Below are 25,147 nucleotides of genomic sequence, written 5' to 3'. Positions count from 1 at the left end.
GAGGCAGGGAGAACTTTCTTTCTCTCTTTAGTGAGTTCTCATCTCCTCCCACCCCAAGATAGTCAAGATTTTGGGTGGGAGCATAACGATGGCATTGGGCTTGCTTTTTCTAAATCTTAGAAGATTTTGGGCCGAGTGAGGATTGTGGAGGCTACCAGATGCCCACCTGTCGGAGGCCACCAGGCTGCCCTGTCCTGGGGCGACCCCACTCCTCACAACACCAGGACCTGAGGCCGCTCCGGAGTCCAGGTGAGGGTCGAAGGAGCCAAGCCAGCGGGGTCTGCACCTCCTTGTGCGCCCCCTCCCCACCCTAGCGCAGGAGGGGCGCGGAGTCCTCGGGATCCGCCTGCTCGGTGCTCCCCTCCTGCCCCTCCTCCTCTCTTTCTCCTCCTCCCCCTCCTCCCGCTCCTCCTCCTCGCTCCTCCCGGCGATGGCTTTTTATAACTCCGGGTTCTGCGCCTTTGCCCGGGCTCGGAAGAGAAGGGGTGGGGGAGGTGGGAGGCGGGGAAACCAGCGGAATCTTCTGGCCTTTCGGAGCGTGCCCTCCTCCCGCCACGCACCGGTGATTTCGGGGGGTTCCCGGGCCCTACAGCCCGCGGGGCGCACGCCCCGCCCCCAGCCCCGGGTGGGCCCGCGCCACCCCCCCTACCCCGCCACACTCACCCCCAGGGTGGCCGCCTCCCGGGGCCGCGCCGCGCGCATCTCGCCGGCCGCCCGCGCCCCCGCCCGCGGCAGCGGCGGCGGCGGTCCCGGGGCCGGGCTAGGCCTACCCCGGCCGGCCGGGCGGGCGGGAGGGCGGCGCCGGGGCTGCGGGGCGCGGGCGGGGCGCTCTGCGGGGCGCAGGGACGGCGCGGCCCGGGCGATCGGCGGCGCCTCCGCCTCCACCTCGGGCTCCGGCTCGGCTCGGCGGCGGCCGCGGCTGCCTGCGCGAGATCAACAAGTCGGGCTGAGCTTCGGCTCCGCGCTCGCCGCGATTCTGTCCCGCACTTCGGAGCGCGGCGAGTGGCACCGAGGCGGGACGGCGCCACCTGCGGGTCGGAAACGCGCGCGGCTTAACCCCTCCGTGCCCGGCCCGGCCCTGGCTCAGGCCGCGGGGCCCACCCGGGCTGCTTGACTGCGTCCTGGCCACCACGAGGCTGAGCGCCTACTGCATGCATGCGCTGCACGTAGGACGGGCGTGGGAGATACAGTTGCGAAGCCAACTAGCCTCTGGGTCGCCGGGCTCCCTGGAGAGCGACTGTAAACAGAATTGGAAGACTATGTCAGACAGGCTAGAAGCTGGGAGGATGGGAAAGCTGGAGAAGGCAGGTGGCAATTTTAAATAGCCCTTGCTTTGATTCCATTCCAGATTCTACAAAATCAAATTCTAGATTCTGGAGGAAGGTGGATATTACACCAATTAACAAACCAACAGGCAAAAGAGGTGGGCAGCCGGGTGGTAGCTGTTGAGGAGAAACATAAGGCCAGGTGAAGGGTCTGGGAAGACTCAGAGTTTGCCTGGCCTTGTTAGTCACTCACCCATGGGTGCTAACTAGGACAGCTGCTTCTAGACTGCCGAGGGTCGGGGCTCAACCGAGAGATCCACTGGCCCTGCCTCACCCTGTGCGGTGGGGCTGGCAGGTTCAGGAGTGACTGTAGGCAGGGTTGCATGCAGAAGGGGGTCAGGCATCCCTCTGTCAGCCACACTTGGGCCCTGCTGGTTTGTTCTCTGACACACGTATCTGTTGTGCGGTGTTAAGGAGTTAGAGATGCAGCAGAGAACCTTGTCCTGTCCTGGAAGGGGGCGGGGGGGGGGAACTTAGTTGGACATGGTGCCCCAAGGTAAGGCTTTCCCCTCTCCACCTGGGTTCCTTTGCACTGCATCACGCAGAACTGTTTATAAGAACCATCCACTCTGGTCAGTTCCCTTCCCAGCTTCTCTCCCTGTGACCTCTGCTCTCAGCTCCCCCATCCCTCCTCTATCTACAGTGCCAAGGCTGTCAGAATGAATGTTCCATTGCCCAAACTGAATGCGGTTGTCGGTGGAGTAAAGCCTTCGCGGGTTTTCCCTTGCTCTGGCCTGATAGTTCTGGCTCAGCCCCTCCCTCCTCTTCTCAGCTTGCCCAACACTGAAGAAAGACAAGCATTTTTTTTGTTTGTTTGTTTTAAAGGAGAAAGCTTCAGCCAATCATGAGTACTACTGGGGAGTCATGGGGGCAGGGGAGGCCATGCTGAGAGCAGTAACCCAGGAGCTCAGCAGGGCCTCTCAGAAGTGAGGCCAGACTCCACCACCACAGTAAGACGGGAGTGATAGATGTGGGGAGGTACGAGGAGTTCCACATGGAGTTGCGTCTAGGCTAGAGGCCAAGGGCAAACGAGGGACAGCCGTACGCCTCCCTGGCCACCACAGGAACAGCATAGAAAAATACAAGACTAAGCACTCAGGAAGCAGAGGCAGGCAGGTCTCTGTGAGTTCGAGGCCAGCCTGGTTCACAGAGCCCATTCTAGGACAACCAGGGCTACACAGAGAAACCCTGTCTCGAAAACAACAACAAACAAATACAATGTAAGATTTGTTTTCCTTCCCTGCGTCCCTCCCTATGTGTGTGTGCGAGAGAGGGTTAGGGTTGGTGTCAACCCACCACAAATTAAAGTCACCCGAGCAAGCGGCCTCACCTGAAGAATTGTCTTAATTGCTTTAATTGATGTAGGAGGACCTACCAGAATGTGGGTAGCATCTGCTAGTGGGGGGGACCAGATTAAACAGTGTGGAAGAAGGAAGACCACTTGCCCTTGTTGGCCTGGCCTGGCCTCTTGCTTGAAGCGTTGGAAGATGATGATGACGATGAAGATGACGATGACGAAGACGACAATGATGATGACGACGACAACGATTCCCCCACTGAAAATAGAAGCAGCAGCCATTTCAGGTTTCCATCCTGGACCAAGGACCTTCAAGTCTCCAGGAACTTGCAGATTTGGGGTGCAGGATTGTTGACTACTGAGGCACCTCCAGGACCAGTCAGCTCCCGGATTCCCAGCCTCGGTGTTGAGACTATTTCAGAGTAAGCTGATGACATGCATACTCTAATATATTTGGTATATAAGATGTTTCATATTTAATATAGAAAATGTGGAATTCCATCAATTCTGTTCCTCCAGAAAATCTCAGCTTACAGAGGACACGTGTGCACACGTGTGTGTGTGTGTGTGTGTGTGTGTGTGTGTGTGTGTGTGTATGTGTATGTCCTGTGGAGGTCAGAGGTCAGCCATGGGCTTGTTCCTTGGATGGCATCCATCTATCTAGTTATTTTATTTTATTTTATTTTATTTTATTTTATTTTGAGCTAGCCTCTCTGATTGACTCTCCAAGCAGGCTAGGCTGGCTGGCTAGTGAGCCCCAGAGATCCACCTGCCTCTGCCGCCCCGCCCTGGGAATAAAAACATTCACTGCCCTGCCTGTTTTGTTGTTGTTTGGTTGTTTTGTTTTGTTTTGACGTGTATTCTGGGGATTGAACTCCGGTGCTTGTGCTTGTGAGGCAAGTGCTTTGCCGACAGCCCTGTCCCTAGGCCCACTTATTCTGAATTCCTTGTCCCTCCACATCTCCCCAGAGCATACACCCTACCTCATAGGCAGCAGCTGTTATCTACTGAGTGGATATTATATTCTTGGGTTTTTTTTTCCTATGTGATTTTGAAAAACAATTCATAGCTTTTTGCTGTTGTTGTTATTTGTTTTGCCTTTTATTTCCTCCAGAAAATATTTCAGTGTATAGCCCAGGCTGGATTTGAACTCGCCATGCTGTGAGTCATATCCTTCTGAGTGATGTGGGGCTACAAACCTGCATTACCTGCCTGTACCCCTGTGCTCTGTTCCGTGACTCTGACTTTTTTCTCTTTTCATTTTGTTTTATGTTCATTGGTATTTTGCCTTCGTGTGTGTCTGTGTGAGGGCGTTGGAAGCCCTGGGACTGGAGTTTCACACAGGTATAAGCCACCTTGTCAGTGCTGGGACTTGAACCCAGGTCCTTTGGAAGAACAGTCAGTGCTCTTCACTGGTGACCCACCTCTTTAGCCCCCACATTGTTTCTTATCTTCAGGAGGTCTACTCATGGTGATGTGGGTTCAGCAGGCAACTGGCCCTCACAATGTGTCCCTTCCTCACATGTCACTCAGTGAAGGCACCTGAGAGCAGCCTCTCACATCAACTCACAGACCAGCATAGAGATTTTTTTTTTCCCTAGGCAAGGTCTCATAGCCCAGGCTGGCCTTGAACTTCGGCCACAGAGCCAAAGATGGTTTCGGATTTCTGATCCTCCTGCCTTCACCTCCCCAGTGCTGAGATTACAGGCGTGACCACCACACCTGGTCTACACAGCCCTAGATTGAACCCAGCTCTTAGTGCATGCAAGGCAAGTAAGTGCTCTATCAACTGAACTGTGTCCCCAGCCCTGATGCGATGACTTTGTAAGCATGCTTCCTGTGGCTTTGGAACAATGTGTCCCAGGGTGTGTACACTCTTAACTAAGTGCACAGGGACTCCACTGCCTCTGGTGGCATCTCCTCTAAGTGCTGGGAGTCCTCCAGCCCCAGTCTTAGCCTCCATTAGCTTTTATCCAGAGAGTGGAGCGTTGGCTCTCCAGTGTGTGCCAGAAAACAGCTCAGTGTATTGAAATATCCCTCTCATTGACTATTAATGAATCTCAGGTTTGCTCCATAGGCGTTGAAGTTCGTGTGTGTGTGTGTGTGTGTGTGTGTGTGTGTGTGTGTGTGTGTGAGAAAGAGAGAGCTGTTGTGGTGATTTCAGTGGCTGTTATGGGAGTTGTTGCTGTTATGGTTGTTTTTACGGTGCTGACTGTTGTGGGTATCTTCACAGTTGTTGTAGTAGTGGCTGTTGTTATAGTTGTGGTCATGGTGGTGGCGATGCTTTCAGTTGTTGACTGTAGTTGTTAAGAGCGTTTTTGCTGTTGTGCTGGTGACTATTATTATAATTGTGGTTGTAGCTCTTATGGTTGGTGGTTGTTGCTGCGGTGGTTGTTATGAGTCTGGTTGTGTTGGTGATGACTGTTATGGTTGTGGGTGTAGTTGTTATGGTTGACTGATTGTTATGACTATGGTTGTTCTGATTGTGGTTGCTACTGTCACGAGTGGTTGTCGCTGTGGTTGCTGTTATGGTCGTGGTTGTTATTTATGGTTGGCGTTTGTCGCTGTGGTTGCTTGTTGTTTTGATTATGGTTGTTCCGGTTGGCGGTTGTTGCTGTGGTGGCTGTTAGGATTTAGTTGCTATGATGGTGGTTGATGTTGTTGTTATGGTGGTTTGATGGCTGTTGCTGTGCTTATTGCTATGGTTGGTGGTTGTTGCTGTGGTTGCTATGATGACTGTGGTTGTTGTTGATGTGGCTGTTGTCGTGGTTGTAGTTGTTCTTCTAGTCGGTGTTTGTTGCTGAGGTTGCTATGGCTACGGTTGTTATGGTTGGTGGTCGTTGCCATGGTTACTATTAAGGTTATGGTGGTTGTATCTATTGTCATGCTTGTTGTTGTAGTTGTTGGTTTATGGGATTGCTTATGTAATCTAGATGCTAAGTACCCTGCTGACCCTGGACATTGTAGACACCTTCTGTTTTGCCACGTGAGTATTAATTTTTTGCTTGTGATATCTTTTGTTTTCAGAACATTATTTGAGGGGCCTGTGAGATGGCTCACTGCGATGCTTGACCTCAATTCTGACAACCATTCTCCTGCCTCAGCCTTCTGATTAGCTGGATGACAGGCCTCAACTGCCAGGCCTGGTTATAGGTGGGTTTCTGAAAACCATTCTTGGGGCAAGCCACTTTCCCACACTGGTCTGAAGGGCTGCCTTTGCCTTCTGCAGCACCCCCAAGCTCACTGCCTGCCCTTCTGGTCTAAGTAGCACGGGGTTCTACATGTCGAGTTCATGAGGCCTGCTCTCTCTTCTCTTCTGCCTTAAGGTGAGCTTATCAACTCTCCTCTTTTAGTGAGTCCTGAAGAGACATTCATACAACCCTGACTGCCATCTCTTATTCCCAAGCTCTGGGTGAGAGCTCCTGTCTGCCCAGGGAACCCTTGAAAACTGCAGTCTCTGGAAAGAAACCTGGCTTGAAAGCACACTCCCCTTCACCATCCTGCAAAGGAGGCAGATGTTTCATTGTTTGTCCCAGAGGACATGTGACAACATCCGCACAGGGATTTCGTTATCACAACTCTGGGGGAGGGGGAAGTCTTCCTGCTGTCTGGTTGGTAAAGGCAAGATGTCACTAAACATTGTACCAGACACAGAATGATCCCTTAAGTGACCCTCCATCAGAAAGGGCCCCAGGGGAGCTGAGCAATGCAAGGTGGTCCCAGGAGACCCATAAGAAGGTCCCTACGATGATCCATACTGACATAATGAGCCCTGGATCAGGTGGTGGGCATTTCACCAGCCACAGGTGGTGATGAATCTGCAGAGATGCTTCTGCAAGCCCAAGGCCAATGCCAAAGACCCTGTGTGATTGGGTCACCCTGCAGCAGCCACAAAGTTTAGGTGCAAACTCGGGGGAGAAGTGCCTGGGTGCCCTTGTTCCTGAAAGTGCAGGCAGAGGTACCTGCTCCATCGGACCCCATCTGGCCCCATCCAGCCCTGTGTCTGTGCGTTTACTCAGCAAGGAGTCCGTGGAAGGTTCATTAGGGTGGCAGTGTGACCTTGTGGCAAAGAGAGGGGGTTCGGGACAGAGCAGCTGGCATAGAATGACTTTGGACAAGTGATCTCACCTCTCTGAGCTGTACTGCTCCCATCCTTAAAATTAGTAACCATGGAAACAGTATCTGCTTTATTAGGTTATGAGGGGAATTTTTAAAAATTCTCTTTTGTGTATATTTGTGTATAACTAAGAATGTGTGTGGAGGACAGAGTTTGATGCTGGGCGCCTGAGAATATTTTTTTTTTTTATGGATTTTCAAGATAGGGTTTCTCTGTATAGCCCTGGCTGTCCTGGAACTCACTTTGTAGACCAGGCTGGCCTCGAACTCAGAAATCTGCCTGCCTCAGCCTCCCGAGTGCTGGGATTAAAGGCATGCGCCACCACTGCCCGGCTGAGAATTTTTTTAATTAAATGTTATGTGTGTGGGTGGCTTGCCTGCACATATGACTGTGTGCCATGTGCAGGTCAGAAGAGAGCATTGGATCCCTGGAACTGGACTTACAGATGGTTGTGAGCCACCACGTGGGTGCTGGGAATAGAACCCAGGTCTTCTGGAAGATCAACCAGTGCTCTTAACCACGGAGCTATCTCTCCCGTCCATGAGGAGTTTTAAAAGCCTTTTACCACCAATGGCTTTGTCTGGTCAACTGCAGGTCACTAAGGCAGCTGGGGGTAACTAAGGGAGGGGCTTGTGTGTCTAGCTCAACCCAAGTAACCAGAATGCTTAGCTGGTGAGTGAGGAGACGGATGACTGTCATCCAAGTGTTCGTGCTCCAGCATGAGGGCCTGAGTTCAGGTCCCCAGGACACACAAAGAAGAGCTGGGACTTTCCGTTGTCATCTGTAATCCCAGTGCTAGGCAGGAGCTGGCAATTCCTGAAGTTCACTGGCCAGCTGGCCCAGCAGAATCAGCAAGCTCCAGGTTCAGTGAGAAGTACTCTTTGACCCCCGAGGACAGCGTGGTTGAGGAAGGCACCTGGTATTGATCTCTGACATCCGCATGCACATACATGGCAACATGTGTTAACATGCCCAAAACATACCACACACAAATAAATAACAGAATAAGTAAAGAAAGGTTCTGAGAAGGCTTGACTAATCCATGTAGAAATTCGGGCCGGGGAGTGGAATTGGGAGGGCTCCTCTCACCGATTCTCAGCATGGAGGCTCTTTGTCCCCGGGCATAAGGTGCTCCAGTTTTTCAGAAGGGACACTGCCACACCAGACGGCTGTCTTCATGAACACATGTTGAAAGTAAGGTGACCAGGGTAGTTAAGACAGACAAACCAACAAACCAACCAGCAAAGCTCTTATCCTTCCCGAGGCTGCCTGGAAATACCATCATCTCAGGGTAAGGTAGAGTGGAATGGAATCTTATCATTGGGACTCCTGAATCCAGCCATGCCTGGAGCCAGAGCCACTGGCTTTCAAGTTCTGTGAGCTATGAAGTAACTCCTCTGGTCCTGCCAGCTGTCCGTCTGCCACCTACATCCAAAAAAAAAAAAAAAAAAAAAAAAAAAAGCCTTAAGCAGTGACAGTCCTCTCTCCACAGACCAGAAATTTTCTTAGCTTGAAAAGAATTTAGATGTTCAGGAATCAGGCAAGGGGGGCTGGAGAGGTGGCTCAGTGGTTGAGAGCAGTCGCCACTCTCACAGGGGACCCGAGTTTGATTCTCAGCAGCCTCGTCGAACAGCGTACAACTGCCTGTTAGCGCCAGCTCAAGGGGATCTGACACCTCCATCCCCCCCTTGGGTACCTGCGCTCATGTGCACACCCTCACGCATACATAATTAAACACAATAAATCTTTAAGAAAGAGAGAGAGAGAGAGAAGCTGGGAGAAACCTGTATTCCCAGCACTCAGGAGGCAGAGGCAGGAGGATCAGAAGTTCAAAGTCACAGTCCACTGTAATTCCATTTCCAGATCTGGTGCCCTCTTCTGACCCTGTGGACACCAAGCATACATGTAGTGCACAGACATATATGCAGGCAAATCACCCACACACATTAATTAATTAATTAATTAACATCATGATAAAATTCAAAGTCATTTTTGCTTAAATACTGAGTTCAAGACCATCCTGGGCTATATGAGAGTCTGTCTCAAACATGCCAAAGAAACAGAAAAAGAGAGAGGGAGGGAGGAGTAATGGGGGGGGAGGGAGGAGGAAGAGAGGGAGGAGGAGGGATGAATGGGGGAAGAAGGGGGAGGGAGGGAGGGAGGGAGGAGGAGGGATGAAGCAGAGAGGGAGGGAGGGAGGGAGGAGGAGGAGGGATGAAGCAGAGAGGGAGGGAGGGAGGAGGAGGAGGGATGAAGAGGGGGAGGGAGGGAAAATGAACTATAACTTGGAATGTTTATAAAGACGGGATGCAGACATGGCACAGCCCTCTGATTTAAAGCCAAGCAGAACCACGACATTCCCGAAGGGGACAGCATCTCCATGCAGCCAGGGTCCAACACCAGACCATCTGACTCCTGGCCACTGCCCTCTTAAACTGTCTGCTGGGGCCTTGCCCACCCGGTATCTTGCTGGGAGCAGCCGAGATCCATCCATGCTACTCCCTCTGACCAGTGCTGGCAAGAGGCTCAGCTGTTTGAAGTCTGATCTCCAGATTCCATGATAGCATCCATCATTTATGTCCACGGAGCGGCCTGCTCAGGTTTCTGAAGGATTCTGGGTAGAGCAAGGCTAATGAATACAATACCCCCTGCCCCTGCACACACACACACACACACACACACACACACACACACACACATACACACACACACTCTCACACACAGTCACGCAGACACACACACACTCACACGCATGCACACACACACACACAGCTCATGCATGAACTCCTTCATAGAGAATGAGGATGAACAGAGGAGTCCTCAGAGACTCAGGGGACATGGGGACATCATTCCATATCAGATTCCATGCTACATGGGACCCCTGCAGCCCTGTGGATGGTCCCATCTGCTAGACTTGTCCTCTCTCTGTTGTCCCTTTGTCCTACTACATAATCAACATGACAGTGAACAGAGCAGGTTCCACCTGGCAGGGCTGCTGGGGGAAGAACGGGATAGTGCGCAGTGCGTGATCCACAGTGACAGGATAAGTTCAGTACATACGATATATCAGACACCATATGAGGGTCTCTGTCTGACCCCATCGAAGGATCTTTCTCTCCCCTTGCACCAGCCACTGAGGAAGAATCAATGAAGCCATTACACTGTTAGGCAACCCACTCTCTGAGTCTAGCCCCTCCACATAGCCCTGACTGGCCCCAAACTTGCCATCCTCCTGCCTCAGTTGCATGAGTAGCTGGGATTCTGGACTTGCACCACCGGACTCAGCTCCAATGCCTGCTCTTTTCTTTCTGAGTCGGCTTGTCTTCATCAAACCCTGGGTTTCCTGGCCCAAGTCCCTGATTTTTGAACAACCCAAAGGGTATCTGATCCTTCTTCATCTGTCACCTACCCACAGACCTGAGCATCACTCCTCCGTGGTCTCAGTCACTAAGCCCCACCCAGCATCTACCCACTCTCTCCTCTGTCTCTCCATCCATTCACAGATCCTAAACATACCCATCTTCCCTCCTGTCCACCCATCCTATTGCCCATGTCGTCCTACCAACACTCCACTTATCCTTAAACACGCCCATCTATCATCCACCCACCTGTTTGCCTATCCATCCATCTATCCACTCAGCCACCATCCATCCATCTACCCTTCCACCACACAGTGTATTTATCTACCCACTTCTCCGCTCCTGCAACCCCTCACCCACTCCAACTCTTGATGTCCCGGCCCACTCTCACCCACCTTCCGATCTGTCTACCCATTCGCACACCCCTCAACCATCCTTGAACATTCCCACCCACCACCATCAATGGCATGGTGGGCTTTGCACATTCTAATGCTTTGTGCACACTGTGCGTTGTGAGACCCCAGTGTGGTCTCCTGAGTTCTCTCTCCCTGGAGAGAAGTATGGGTGCCTCGGGAATGTCTCCACAGAGGAAGCCTCTTGTGGCCAGGACGTTGACTTCCAGGGTGTAGGGCCAAAAGATGATAGAACACAGGAACAAACAAGGGGCAGGCTTCCAACAGAGCCATTAAAGGTAAGCTGATCTCCCTTCTCTCTAAAGGAGCCAGGGAACTCCAAGACACAGAAAAGCAGTCAGCAAAAGAAACGGGAGGCTGCAGAGACCTAGTGATATTCCTAATTCATTTTAGTGAGAGCTCCTCGGCTCCCCTGCCCTGTGACCTGGTGTCTCTCCTGCCTCTTCTCCCCTCTGCAGTCCTTGGCCAGTGCTCCCTCTTGTGCACTTCCCCTCCCATCTCTCTTCTTAGCACCCCCCCCAAGTTTCCCATTCTATAGCCCTTGCTGTTCACAAGCTCCCAGGATGAGACCAGATGGGCTAGCACTTCCAGTTCACCTCCCAGCAGATGACCTCACCCCCAGACCCAGAAGTTCCCTCTCTAGAATCACACAGAGGCCGTTCATAAGCAAGGCCGCTTTAATGGGTGCACGTCCATCTGACAGCATGACAGGAAGCTTAGGGGCTGTGTTGAAACAGCAAAGTGTAACAACCAGGCTGCTCACGAAACACACCATGACTGTGTTTATTAAAAAATGGCAAAAGCGAGGCCGGTGTGGCGGCACACGCCTTTAATCCCAGCACTCGGGAGGCAGAGGCAGGCAGATTTCTGAGTTCAAGGCCAGCCTGGTCTACAAAGTAAGTTCCAGGACAGCCAGGGCTATACAGAGAAACCCTATCTCGAAAAACCAAAAAAAAAAAAAAAAAAAAGCTTCGAAACCAGTGTCTGTGATCGATGCTCATGGTTGGCTGCTCTATCTGGACGCTGGGCTACCAGACCCCTCTTTTGGCCCCCCCCACCCACTTTGAGTTCACCAATGAGAAAACTGAGGGGAGACATGGCTGAGGCCTTCAGCCTGGTTCATTTAACCTGAGAACACAGGCTCCGGCACCCCGAGTCTTGACCTCCACTGTCCAGGGCCTGGTTTATACTTCACAGTTCAATGTGGGGAGTGGGAGAGAGAAACCCACTCCTGCCAGCAGAAACATGGGGAGACGGGCCAGGGAACACACCATCAGAGCAAACTGAAGACGGTGCCACTCATCTGATAGCACTGACTCCAGCCAGGCTTGGAGAGCTGAGATCCTGCCTGTGCAGGTAGCTAACTCATCTCCTCTTTTCTAAGCTACCAACTCTCCCTGCCCTTCCTCTTCCTTCAGACAGGACTGTGTATCCCAGGCTGACTTCAACTCACTGTGCAGCCAAGTATGACTTTTGAATCCCTAATCCTCCTGCCTCCACCTTGCTGGGGATTACAGGCGTGCACCACCATCACCCAATTTAGGAGGAATTGGAGATGAACTCAGGATTTTGTGCGTGCTAGCCAATCACTCTACCAACCGAGCTAAAATCCCAGCCTGTTATAAAAGAAAGAAACGGAATATGGAGGGAATTAAAATGAGGGCATGCATGAACATCGTCCCCCAAGCGCTGCCTCAGCATCTCAGGTCTCCACCGGAGCTGCCTGCCCTTAACCACGGAGGAGCTGGGAGCTGTCACCTTTAAGGGGAACCAGCTCTTCACGCAGCACAGGTGAGCATCGTGGGGACAGCCCAGGCTGATTCAATTAGGATGGGGCTCTGAAGGGCTTCCCCTAGCACACCAGGACCGAAGCCTGTGAGACCTTCAGCAGCTATTTCTGCCACTTTCTTCCTCCCCTTCCAGCCGTGAGGAGGCAACTGGGGGTTGCCATGGAAACAGGCTCATCCTCCCACAGGAGGCTTGCCAGCTCTGATTTCCTGTGAAGATAAGAAGAAGGCAGCAGTGGGGGGTCACCCAAGCATGAAGATGGGTTTCCCTGGGGATACCCAGACTCCTGCCAATCATACTGTCTATCTGGGAATCCTGAGGGTGCCTGGAGACCCAGGGCCAGGGAATCCTCCGAGCCCCAGCCCTGCTCCAAGAGATGAGCCCTTGGAACACCCAGGCTCAGGCTATCCTCTGTCTTTCCAGCTAAAGATAAAAGGACCTCATCACAGATGTGTCTGCACCACGCTTGGGTGTCTCTGGCTGTCAGCTCTCCAGTGCCAAACAGAAGTGTCCCACTGCCATCCCTAAAGCCCTCGGAATGAAGAACAAACTGCCCACCCAACATCTGCTTCTAGGAGAGGTGTGTAGGCTGAGCTCTACTGGCAAGAGCTGTGTGACCCCAGGCAAGTCACTTGACCTCTCTGAGCTGGCATTCTCATCTGGAAAGCTGGCATAACACTCCATCTTCTCTAAGATGCTGCGAGGAACGAAAATATGTATCTGCTGTGCCCATCTCAGCATTTCAAGGTACTCAGGATGCTGGGCGTGGTGGCACTGAGGCAGGTGGATCTCTGAGTTCAAGGCCAGCCTGGTCTACAGAGTGAGTTCCAGGGCAGCCAGTGTCGCAAGGGAGGCTTGCAAGCCACAGGACCTCTGAAAGTGCAGTCAGTGCTCTTACCCACTGAGCCATCTCACTGGCTTCCCTATGTTGATTTTTAACGTGCAGGCTGAACAAAGCCATCTTGCAGACTGGTATACACTGTAGCAAGGCTTGAATGCTGGGATACAGGGGACAGACTCTCTAGACTGGCTCTCCAGACATCTCACAGGGCCAAATCTTGCTGTCATGCCCCTATCCTAGTCTTAGCACAAGGAAAACCCTGCTACCTACTGTGAATCAATAAAGAACGATGCATCTTCCTGGGCATCCACATGAAAAGGGGCCGTGTCTCTTTAAAGATCTGGGGATAAGACTTAGAGTAATAGACACACTGACAAATCCACATGGGTCCTCTAAGGACCCATATCTGCCATGTTGGCCAAGGCCTGGACTACACCAGCTACCAAAGGAGGGGACAGTGCTTGCTCTGAGAGTCAGGGGCGAGGAGATGTGAACCATGGGTATACCCCAGGACTGGAAGCACAAGTGAACCTAGAACACAGACAGCCCGATTTGGAAGCAAGTCTTCACGGTGAGATACAGAGCTTTTATTAGCTTTTCCTGCTCTCACTGTCCTCAGTGTCCCCTCCGCTGGACATAGCATTCTAGAGGAACAACAGGAAGTCAGAAGGCCCCAGGTGAATCTGCTCCATAGGTCACAGCCTGGCACGGTACCGGATGGGCACGTCTTCCTCTGGCTGCATCAGACCGAAGCCATATCTGCTGAGGTCAAACTCAGGAACCTCTGTGTCCGCGCTGCCCAGCTCCAGGTCGAAATGAGTCAGCAGTAGGACGACAAATCTGCAGAGAGAGGGGGCGCTGTGGGCTGTGCTGCTCAGTCTGGGGCACTGCAGGCTGTGCTGCTCTGCTGACCTTGGCAGGCCGGGGGAAGGGGAGGCTAGCTCAAGTTCAGTGGCTGTGTCCGTGGCAACCATTTCTATGTCGTAACCCCTAAGAGTCAGAGTGTGAGTCTCCAGCTCTCCCGCCTACAGCATCATCTGCAGATGCTGGAGCAGCCAGAGCGAGGGAGGGGCCCCAACCATGTGTCTCTAACCACATACACACACACTTGGGTAGTCCTGAGTCCCAGATGCATCAGTGTGCATGGTGATACAGTGTGCATGGTGACAAGATTCTCCTGCCTCTCCATAAGCCTGCAGCTCTTTCCCTAAGCTAAGAACTAAGTCGTCCCTGGCTGGGCTGTGCTTACCAGGAGTGTCTGTAAGATTAAAGCCTGCACCCCTTCCTCAAGACTTCTTACCATCACCATGGGACAGAAATGTCACCAAGGGCCACCTTTGTCAGGCAGCACTCTCTACCACCACCTTCTGGAGACACATAAAGCTGCCATATCTAGGATGCTCTCAGCATCTCAGTGACACGACAGGTCTACCCTATAAGTCAATGGTGATTCTGATTGTCCTGGGCCTCACCACTGTCCCTCACCTCAATTCAGGGGCCCAATGCCACACTGAGCACACAGCAAGGACTTTCTCCTTTCACTGAGAGAGGAGCAGGCGAGTGGATAAGCCAGACCACAGGACTTAAGGGGAAGTGACTCTCGCCAGGGTCTGTTTCCACTTGGGGGCTTGGTTCTCCTATGGGGTCAAAGGAGTAAAGATAGGCTGTGTCTCTGCCAGCTCTGGAGGGGTGGGGTTACCTGAGACAGGAGTCTTACTACCTGAGCACCCAATGGTTAGAACTATCGATGCCGCCATTGGATCTTCCTAGCAGGGAGATCACAGGGTCTGGGGTAACAGCAAATCCACTCATTTGTTGAGAGGGTATGAGCAACCTACCTAGTACCACGCTAACCACATAAAACCCAGCATCTGTTTTGTCTGTCCCTAAATGGATAGAAGCAAGAACTGCTAGTAAAATTCTGTCATAATTCCTGACTCGAGCGAGAGAGTCTGTCCTGATACGGTCTGTGTGCAAGGGCGCAGATATGAGCAGACTGCAAACCGCACATTTGCTCGAGTGCTGGTTCATCCTCCAGCCACAGGGGTGAACACAGAGCCTGCACCAGGGGAGCACACACCTGATGTGCACCTGAACATCAACTGTGCCCTGGCCACCAGACTTGGCAGTGCTTGCTCTTCCTCGCTGAGCCAGCTCCCTGCCCTGTGTGTACCTTAAGCATGTGGAAAACCGCATGTGATGGTCTGTATATGCTTGGCCCAGGGAGTGGCACTATTAGGAGGTGTGGCCTTGTTGGACTGGGCGTGGCATTGTTGGAGTGGCTGTGTCACTGTGGGTGTTGGTTTTAAGACCTTCATCATCCTAGCTGCCTGGAAGTCAATATCCTGGTAGCAGCCTTCAGATGAGATGTAGAACTCTCAGCTCTGCCTCTGCCGTGCCTGCTTGGATGCTGCCATGCTCCTGCCTTGATGATAATGGACTGAACCTATAAGCCAGCCCCAATTAAATGTTGTCCTTACAAGAGTTGCCTTGGTCATAGTGTCTGTTCACAGCATGACCACCTTCCACTGGTTTTAATCTCTATAGGTCACTGATGACAATATTGAGCTTCAGGCTCCCCTTGCCTATATCCTATGATTTTATTTAATTTTTAATTTTTGTCTTTTTTTCGAGGCAGGGTTTCTCTGTGTAGCCCTGGTCATCCTGGAACTCACTCTGTAGACCAGGCTGGCCTCGAACTCAGAAATCCAGCCTGCCTCTGCCTTACAAGTGCTGGGATTAAAGGTGTGAGCCACCACGCCCGGCTCCTATTTTATTTTTGAGGTATGGTTTGTTTTGTGATGCTGAGGATTGACTCTTGTGCCTCGTGTGTGCTCAGCAAGTGCCCTACATGGAGGGCCAGCCTCGATCGATCACCTGATCACCTTGTTATTCTAAATTCTGAGATAAGAGCTCACTAAGTGGCCAAAGCTGGCTTTGAACTCACCAACCTCCTGCCTCGGCCTCCCCCCACAGCCTCGGTGGTTTTTAGGAAAGGCTGTTAGCGTTAGGACAGAGCTGACTCCTTCCTGGTTTCTACCTCACTGTCGAGAAAAAGTGAGGTTAAAAGGTAAGGTGATTTGCTGTCCCTGGGCATGGATGGGAGCTGCATGTCAATGCTGTGATGTAGATACTGCCTAACATTTCTCAAAGCCTGTGTTGAGTCAGGCGGGGGCGTGGACACTTAGGAAGATCCTTCTGATGCCTTCTGGAGCTCTAATCGGTCGCTCCCAAATTTCATAGCTGAGGAGGCAGGCTCAGAATGTTATAGGAGCCAGGAAAACAAAGGGCAGAGGTTGTAGGCTCAGATCCAGGCAGTCTGCGATCCTGAGACTGAGGCTCTGGGCGCCCCAGGAAGAGAATGTAGGCGCTGCTCAGCCCTCTCAGGAGTTATAACAGCCAAGGGGCACCCTAGAATTCAGCCAACTCGTGCCCCAAGGGTCTGAATCCACTGCAGCAGCCACAGCCAGCCACGGCCAGCTTAACTCAGTGGCTAGAGTTTGGAATTCCCATGCCACGTTCAGAGGGAGCACCTCAATGCCAGATCTGATCATTATGTGAGAAATCTGAAATGTGGCTTCCTTTTTAAACAAGGGCCCTTCTGAGTTTTAAAAACACAAATAAACGGATTTGCGGGCAGGAGCTGACTCTCTGCCAGCTTGGAATCTAATCCCTAAACCATTAGCTGAGGCCTTCAGTCAAAGAAACAGTAGAGGCATCAGGTGTCACTGCACCTTGGCCACATCCTGGGCCACATCCAAATCCTGCTTCAGTCATAACTCACTAATGGGCCCCTTCCCTACTGGGCCATGCCCCTGCTGGCCTCCACACCCTGCTGCCCAGGTGCCTTGCTGCCCCCATATCCTGCCGGCCCTGTGTCCTACCTCCCCCGTGCCCCGCCAGCCCCGTGCCACATTGCCTCGGTGCCCCTCTTACCCCATTCTCCGCTAACCCTGTGCCCCACTGACCCTGTGCCCCGCCACCCCCATGCCTCCCACGCCCGTGCTCCGTTGCCCCCATGCCACACTGTCTCCATGTCCCACCAGCCCCACTGCCCCCGTGCCCTACCGCCCTGGCCCTGCCCCTCGCTCACTGTTTGATGCTGTTGATGGCATAACTCTTCCCCAGGCACTGGTTGTGCCCTGCACCCCATGGCATGTTGTAATTCTTCAGCCGTTTCCCATCTTTGTAAAAATCTTTCTTTTCAGATCCATCTGGGTTCAAGAATCGGTTGTATTTAAACACCTGAAACAAGAAGTTGATGTGTAATGTCACCCCACACAAGCCCGTGCCAGGACAAAGAACTGGGGATCTGATTCCAGACTTGTCATTACTGAGCACAATGGGAAGTGACTGGACTGGTTAAAGGACTATGGAGATGACAAATCCCAGGCTGCAGAGGGAACAAAGAGCACACCCGGTTACCACTCAGGGGGTTACCACTCAGGGGGTTACCACTCAGGGCTGGCTAAAGACTCCATTCTTCGTTTTCCCCACACCCCGCAGCTCCTGGGATAGTCAGCCCTGGCCCTGCTACTGACCTCAGGCTCTGTGTAGATTTCTGGGTCCTTCTGGGGACTCAGGAAGGGAAAGAGGAGAAGGCGGTCACCACGTCGAAGAGAGAATTCCCTCCCGTCTGCCATGGGCAAGGCCAGGTCTGCCATGACCTCACGGGTAATGAAGGGGGCAGCCGTGAGCCGGAGTGTCTCACTGAGCACACTGTCTGCAAGGGCAAGGGCAGGGAGGATCAGCAGGCTGCCCTTTCTCCTGGATGACACTTCCCCTTCTTGTTTAACAGAGCAAGGACCAGAGGGTGTGTACCTTGTACACAGTCACACAGCAAGGTGGGAAAAGCCAGATGACAAAGTGCACTCTGTGGTCCCTGAGAAACCCTTGGGGGTGAGGGTACGTGGGAAAACGTGGGATCCATGAAGGTATCAGACGGCCAAGGAGAGTCTAATGCTTTACCTGCACTGTGCATTCCTTTCTGGGAATGGACCCCCGACCTTCCTCCAAGGGGCCATTCCGCACTTGTTTCCCCAAGCTGCGCTGTTGATCTACTCTGAGCTGGTGGGTATGAGCTTTCATTGGCCAATCTGCCTACCTCTCTGAGCCCTGTGATTGGTTCTGGGTGGGCTTATAACCCCAAAAGCCAATGAACACATTCCTGGGACTTCAGATAGGAATGCTAAGTTGAGAGGCCCAGCCTCCAGCTGCTGGGAGCCCTCCTGCCTCCAGAGACCAGGGGCATCCCCAGGAGAAAATGGGGCTGAAGGATGGAGAGACACTAAGCCCTATGTGGCACTGTTCAAGCTCCTGGACCCACCTAAGCCTGAAGCTAGAGCTGTCAGGACTTTCAGGCGTACGACTCGAATTGAGCCTCTTTCCCACTGTACCTACTTCAGGTTCTCTTTCACTTAACACCAAAAATCTTGTGAGACCAGGATCTGTGGGGTAGCTGACACTGGGCATGAAGCAGAAGGGACCTTGGAGGACTTAGGAGGTGCTCAAACTACCCAGGTTAGCAGGTTTGACCTTCCTACCTAGCACGGGCATGCTGTCTAGAATCTTCTGTGGGAGTGTGGTCTTCTGTGAAACGGGCTGCTCTGCTTGCCAGACCGTGTGTTTCAGCTCTGCATGGACAGCAGCCAGGGCCTCTGGATTCTTGAGGAGGAAGAGAAGGAGCCAGAAGGCCGTGGGACCCATATTCCCCTGCAACAACGAGACGCCTGTTACTCCACCAAGATGACCAAGTGGGCTCCTCTGAGAACGGATGCAGGCTGAGGCTTGGTGCAGTGCAGTGTGCCTGGTTCCCATGCTGACCAAACACCCAGGTATCACTGGTATCTTCAGCCCCCAGCCTGAGACCAAAAGCTGCTTGGGGCTTTGGTTGAGCCTGGTACCTACTTGAAGACCTCTCATGGCATCCTGACCTCGAGTGAAGCCCCTCGTCTGAGGTCATCCGAGTAGCCACCATAGCCCATCAGAGCAAGTGGATAAGAGGAACGAGACCACAAGGCAAGAACGCTGAGAGTGTCTGGGGTGACTTCTAGGGCCACAGGCCTCTTCATGTTCCTCTAAAGTTTCCACAGAAGAGGCAGAGGACATCCCTGCCCTTGAGTTGTTGTTGTTGTTGTTGTTTTTTAAGATTTATTTATTTATTACATGTAAGTACACTGTAGCTGTCTTCAGACACTCCCGAAGAGGGCATCAGATCTCATTATGGATGATTGTGAGCCACCATGTGGTTGCTGGGATTTGAACTCAGGACCTTTGGAAGAGCAGTCAGTGCTCTTAACCTCTGAGCCATATCTCCAGCCCCGCTCTTGAGTTTTTAAGCTCAGTCATGGACTTGCTATGACTAGCAAATAGCATGAAGTAGAATTAATAAATAGTAGATCTAAACCTTGGCCTTCGGAGACCTTGTGTGTCCCCCACCTTTGACTGGGCCTTTGGGTCCAGGATGAGAGATACACAGGGTACAGCTAAATTGTCACAGCTGGGCCTGGTTAGAGCAGCCAGCTCCACAGACTTGTGAGTCCAAAGAATGTTTATCAACACTGGCTGCTGGGTTTAACTGGCTGATAACAATAGCTATTCATAGTTTGGCAAACAGAATTTCCTTACATGCTTCTTGCGCTACAGTGGATTCTCCTGAAGAATAAACAGATGAGCAGTTACAGGCTGTTAATTTTTGAGAAAAAAAAATTATTTGAAACTTCCCAAAAGATAAGCTAGGAAAATCAATGGCACCGGGCGCTCCAAGACCCGGTCAGACCTGGCTAAGCACCTTCACCTGACTCCTTAGCATCTTCCAATGATGCAGACATGGCCGGGACCCCAAGCAACCTCAACCTGCAGGGAGGTTTGGTCTATCCTAAATTATACCGTAGTCATACACTCAAACAGTTAAACATCTTTCCTGATAGGTCTTTGCAGACATAACTGCACCAGGCAGAGGACATGAATTGCAGCCCCCATACAGCACCCCAAAATCAGAAACAAGCTGTGTCTGTCGACAGAAAGCAGTGAGGAGGTGATGTCCTAGCAGTGAGACTGGATGTGGGAAGCTGCTGAAAGAAAAAAACAAACAAACCAGCCTGTTCCTTTGGGTCCAAAAGATACACAGGAGCAGGCAGGCTGCGAGGTGTGGCATGAGGCTTGTCGGCTGCCACTGTGTGTGTGTTTAAAGAGCGGTCATGTAAGGGGATGAGATTACCTTGAAGAAACACAGGACACAGGAATTGGTCCTGAGGTGGCTGGAGGCTGGGAGGTTGAGGTGGCAGACTGACTCTGTGTGTGTGTGTGTGTGTGTGTGTGTGTGTTAGGGGTGGGGTAGAAGCCACGGGCAACCCCTGGGCAACCTCTGCTGCCGTTGCTTAGATGCTGCCCACCTTGTTCTGTAAGACTGCAAGCATCTCTCACTGGCCTGGCACTTGGCAGGAAGGCTAGGCTGCTGGCCAGTGAGCCCCAGGGACCTGGCTGCCTTGTCACACCGATGCTGTGATCACAAATGCGTGCCTTCACGCCTGGCTGTGCTTTCTCTTTGTAACGAGGGTTCTGGGGCTCTTACTTAGGTCCTCGTGCAGGGCAAGCACTTGACAAACGGTGGCATCCCCGAGTCACTTCCCCAGCCATGTGCCCTCTTTGCACTCATGTACCTTGTAACCTCCTTGAATTTCTTTTAACCTTTAGTTTTTTAAATTTTTTTTTCAGTTTTTGAGCTTATAAATAACATAATTTTCCTCCTCCTCTTTCCCCCCTGAAAACCTTCCTATACACCCTCTTCTCTCACTCAAATCCATGGCTTTTTTCTCCCCTCCCATTTTCTTTTGTTTTTCAAAACAAGTTCTCTCTATATAGCCCTAGCTGGCTTAGAACTTGATATGAAGACCAGGCTGGCCTTGAACCCATATAGATCTACCTGTCTCTATCCCCAAAGTGCTGGCATTAAAGGTGCATGCCACTGTATTGGTCCTGGTTGGCTTTCCTGCTGTGCTGGAGTGTGCTGCATGGTTGGTTTTCAGGGTGGGCAACCATGGATTGTTCAAGCTCTATGAAATCAAGTAGAAAGCTGGGCAGAAAGAGGTACACGGCCTTAGCACTTTTCTGCCAACTGCACAGCCCAGGAGTGCACATCCACATATGCACCCTGGATCCCGTGAGGACTAGCTGCAGGTAGCTTATGGAGGACTTTATAACTTGTCTCAGAGTCAGGCTGAAGACAGAGGCAGCAGCGAATCAGGAGACCGACTTTGAAAGGTAGCTGGGCTAAAGGGGTGGAGCCAATCACCTCCCTATCACCAGGGTCCCCAGGGCAGGCGGGGTTCCCTGAGGCTGAGAGCCAGCCTGTCCCAGCTCCGCAGGGACCTCTCCCTCTGCCCATGATACACCCCAGCCTTGAGATCTATCTCCCATCCCCACCTCCTGCCTGGACCTTAGATCCCAGTCTGCAGGAGGGGCCTCCTCCCAGGTTTTAGGATAGATTTGGGGGTCTGTGTTTCTTCCCCACCAGTCTGCTCCTGGCCCTGAGGTTCCGGTTTCGTCCAGCTTTGAGAGGGTCCAGATGATGTTTGCAGAGTTCTCAGTGGGATGCTTGACCCACTGAGCAGCTCAGTCTGCAGTTCTTACTCGTGACTCATGGCCTCTGATCTGCGGTAGCCATCACAGCCACGGGTCCTCAACTCGCAGCCTCTGCCTGCTCCTCACCCTGCCTCCCAAACACTTTTTGTTCTGGTCTCCCCACGTGGCTGGCTCCCCGACTTTCTTGCCCTTCTACCTGGACAGTCCTTGGGTTGGGACCCTGCTTCCTCCTCCCTCCTTCCCAAAATAATGTCACGAACTGTGCTCTGTCCCCCATCGGGTCCCACAGGTCTTTCTCTGACCTACTCTAGAACACCTGCATCTCATGTGACCAAACCCCGACCTTCTACCCTGATTTCTCCTCCCAACATCTTCCCCAGACATTAACAGCCCGTTCACCTTCCCAGGTCCAGACCGGAAGCTGATCCTGGCTCCTAGCCATGCACATAAATACCATGAGAGACTCCCAAAACCCAACAACTCTCCCTTGCCCTCCACCCCACCTTCTCTGACCTAGAGACTGCAATTCCCCTGCCTCCACTTCCCCTCTGAAGCACAACAGGCCACACTATGGTGCCGCACAGAGTCTTAAATGGCACTCACCTCACTTGGAATGAAGCCCCCTCCTGCCCACCAGGTCCCGGGGGCTTCTGGGACACTTGCTACCTCTCTGTGCATCACTGTCATGCCCACCTCATGGCCTTTGCATTCACTCTCTCTACCCAGAACTCTCATTCCAGAGACCCCTGTGGCGGCTCACCCTTCACTCCAAGTTTCTGCTCAGACGTCACCGCCCACTGAAGCCTCTGTACCAACTCTCTCTAGTGACTTCACAAACCCACTGTGCATTGACTGTGCTCTGTAGATGAGAACTTAGATCTGCCCACCCCCAGCCACTGCTCTGTACCCCGTTTCTAGAATAAGGTCATGCACAGGTGGGACCTGAATGCACGTCTGTTGCCCATGTTTCATTTGATTAGGTTTTGGAGACAAAGTCTAACGTATCCCAGGCTAGCCTCAAACTCACTAGGGAGGAACAGGCGACTTTGAACTTTCGATCCTCCTGCCTCTGCCTCTCAAGTGCTGGAATGGCACAGACACACAATAGGGCTGGTTCTACAGATCTCTCTTGAAACACCAGGTGAGCCCTTGTTACCCGCTGGGTGTGGGTTCAAACCTCCTTTCACTGCCCCACCATACCCTGAGGAAGAAGCTGCATACCTATTGTATAGGTGGGTAAACTGAGGTAGAGCAGTGTGCGATGACTGACTTGCTAGTAAGTGACAGCCACTTCACACCCAGGCCTACAGCTTGTGTCCAGAGCTGCTGGACAATACAGCCTCTTGCTCTGTTCATAACCCAGGGTCCTCCTGACCCCTCTGCTGGAAAGACCTGTCCCCACTTAGCCCTGCCCAAAGCCACTCCCAGGATCTGCTTCTCGAGTGCCTGGCCACCTTCCTGTTCTGCGCGCAGAGGTCATTTGTACAAGGGGCTCTGAGGACACTTTGGAGCACCCTGTCCTCTTAGCCCATAAATATGTTATCAGGAATGCATAGGGCCAACTGCTGATTAAGACCTGCCCAGCCCCTGCCAGCCCTGGCCTGCAGGACAGTTAATAGCTCTGAGGACAACTAAAAATAAGTTGCCAGTCGATGGAGAGGAATCACCCAGAGACGCCAGGCTGTGCAGCAGTCACTGCCAAGTGGGGCCAAGAGAAAGCAAGGGGCTGGGCAGGGGACAGCAGTGACCAGGCCTCAGAGTCACTGTGTCCAAAGCAGCTGCTCCATTCCACAGGTCACCACTGGATCCATGACCAAAGTCACTGGTGGCCATCTAGTTCCCCATGTATATCTGATTCTCCAATCTCAATGGCCACCATTGCTTCCACGCTGGTGATTTGTTCCTGTCCAGAAGGGAACCTTAAGATCTCAGAGACTAATGCTGGAGAGATGGCACAGAGGTTAAGAACACTCGCAGCTCCTTCAGAGGTCCTGGGTTCAATTCCCAACACCTACACGTGAGCAACCTGCTCACAGTTATCTGTTAGCTCCAGTTCCAGGCACTCTGGCGCCCTCTACTAGCCTAGGCACCAGGTGGCGCACATATGCTACACACACACACACACACACACCCCTTCATAATAAATAGTTTCTAAAAGAAAATGATCTCAAAACTCTTCCAGCCCCACCCCCAGGAATCATTACTTGTTCTTCCTTTGGTCCGCTCTCCATCCTCAACTCCTGTGGTAGCCACAGCCCTTGGCAGGCTCCAACCCCAAGACCTTTGCTCCTGCTGTCCCCCTGCCCGGAATATTTCCAAATTCCCAGATCTCTGAGGCTAGCTTTCTCGACATACAGAGACAGCACAAACCACTCTTCTGGAGAGGCCTCTCCAAGCCTCTAGCCGTGGCTCCCAGGATGGCTCCAACCCCAGCCCTGTTCCCCATCCCAGCCACTGAGCCTGTTTCCTGGACCTCAGCTTCCTGCCCCAGCCTGTCTGAAATGCAAGCATTCCCAGAAGGACCGCAGGTACTCGAAGGAGCTTTTCAGTGATTCTCAGAATCACGGGCCTACACTCTACAAAAACAAAAATGAAAATGCCAAGGTCGTGGTAAACAGTGAGAAGAACAGAACAGACACCAGTGCCCGTTCTGCAGTGGCTCGGCAGTACTCGGGTGCTGGCACAGAGGCTGACGCAGAGGCCCCGGCAAGATGAGCCTTAAGTGGTTAGAAAGGTTCTTCTCAGTTCTCAGCTTGAGTTCTAGAATCGCCTGGAAGACTAGCCTCTCAGCATGCGTGTGAGGATAATCTTGCCTCTTCCAAGGTGGGAATAATATTCTGGGTGGCTCCACTCCCAGGCTGGGTCCTGCACGGTGTCAGGGCACAGAGGAGCTGAGTACTATATTCACTGTGATTAGCTGTCTAGAGCCCACACCGCCGTGACTTTTCCACAGTGATGGACTCTAACCTCGAACTGTGAATTGAAACACATCCATCCTTCCTTAAGTTGCTTTGGTTGGAGTATTTCATCACGAAAACAGGGAAGGGCCTAGACAGAGGCACAACTGGAATGACTACGAGACTACAAGACACAGGCTAGACCGGGGTCATGAGTCTGGGCTAAACCTCCTAGTTGGGCAACAGGCTGTAGGAGGACAATCTCCCTCCCTGGAGACATTGTAACATAAGTTGGGTTATTTGCAACTTGGCCACAAATGGGAGGAAACCACAGCAGGATTGAGGAAAAAAGGCAGAGAAGTTGGAGAAATTAAGCTACAAGCTAGAGGCACAGCCTTCCCAGCATGCCCTGGCATTCAACAGATGGAGGAAGGAGGATCACATGTTCAATATTGTCCTTGGCATGTTTGAGGCCAGCCTGGGCTACATGAGTCCCATTTTTCTATCAGTCTGCCATTTTTCCTTAT

At 52.3% G+C, this 25,147-nt stretch overlaps 2 protein-coding genes and 1 long non-coding RNA gene across 8 annotated transcripts in view; 1 reads left to right on the top strand and 2 right to left on the bottom strand.

Moving 5' to 3' along the window:
* Kcnb1 (potassium voltage-gated channel subfamily B member 1) overlaps window positions 1–785 on the bottom strand; it is a 95,228-nt gene extending 94,443 nt beyond the window's left edge. For 2 of the 3 annotated variants that reach the window (XR_015045707.1, XM_021156594.3), the window contains exon 1: window positions 664–785. The gene's annotated coding sequence lies outside the window, so the exon portion shown is untranslated. Of the gene's footprint in view, window positions 1–166; window positions 243–663 lie in introns of those variants that run through there. The other variant, XM_029468681.2, reaches the window with a different exon arrangement.
* LOC147005729 (uncharacterized) lies at window positions 65–13,531 on the top strand. Of its 4 annotated transcripts, none has more exons than XR_015045713.1 (5): window positions 65–249; window positions 2,691–3,044; window positions 5,650–5,775; window positions 5,852–5,948; window positions 11,930–13,454. It is a non-coding gene; the product is annotated as an uncharacterized LOC147005729 (long non-coding RNA). The 4 variants fall into 4 exon arrangements; XR_015045711.1 differs by lacking the exon at window positions 65–249 and having other exon boundaries at window positions 847–3,044; window positions 11,930–12,302; window positions 12,723–13,531; XR_015045712.1 differs by lacking the exon at window positions 65–249 and adding an exon at window positions 847–2,545.
* Window positions 13,532–13,697: 166 nt separating this feature from the next.
* The window catches only part of Ptgis (prostaglandin I2 synthase), a 38,122-nt gene continuing 26,672 nt past the window's right edge, over window positions 13,698–25,147 (bottom strand). Inside the window, exons 7-10 of the mRNA XM_021156096.3 lie at window positions 18,684–18,852; window positions 17,682–17,863; window positions 17,234–17,385; window positions 13,698–13,980 (exon numbers count right to left, since the gene is read on the bottom strand). Coding sequence (XP_021011755.2) covers window positions 13,836–13,980; window positions 17,234–17,385; window positions 17,682–17,863; window positions 18,684–18,852 — 648 coding nt within the window. The 3' untranslated portion in view covers window positions 13,698–13,835. The remainder of the gene's footprint in view (window positions 13,981–17,233; window positions 17,386–17,681; window positions 17,864–18,683; window positions 18,853–25,147) is intronic.

This window comes from Mus caroli, unplaced genomic scaffold (genome assembly GCF_978045245.1).
Source record: "Mus caroli unplaced genomic scaffold, Mus_caroli_1 scaffold_2, whole genome shotgun sequence".
Classification (NCBI taxonomy): domain Eukaryota; kingdom Metazoa; phylum Chordata; class Mammalia; order Rodentia; family Muridae; genus Mus; species Mus caroli.
Note: the sequence above shows the minus strand (reverse complement) of the source record. Positions and strands in the feature narration are given on the sequence as shown.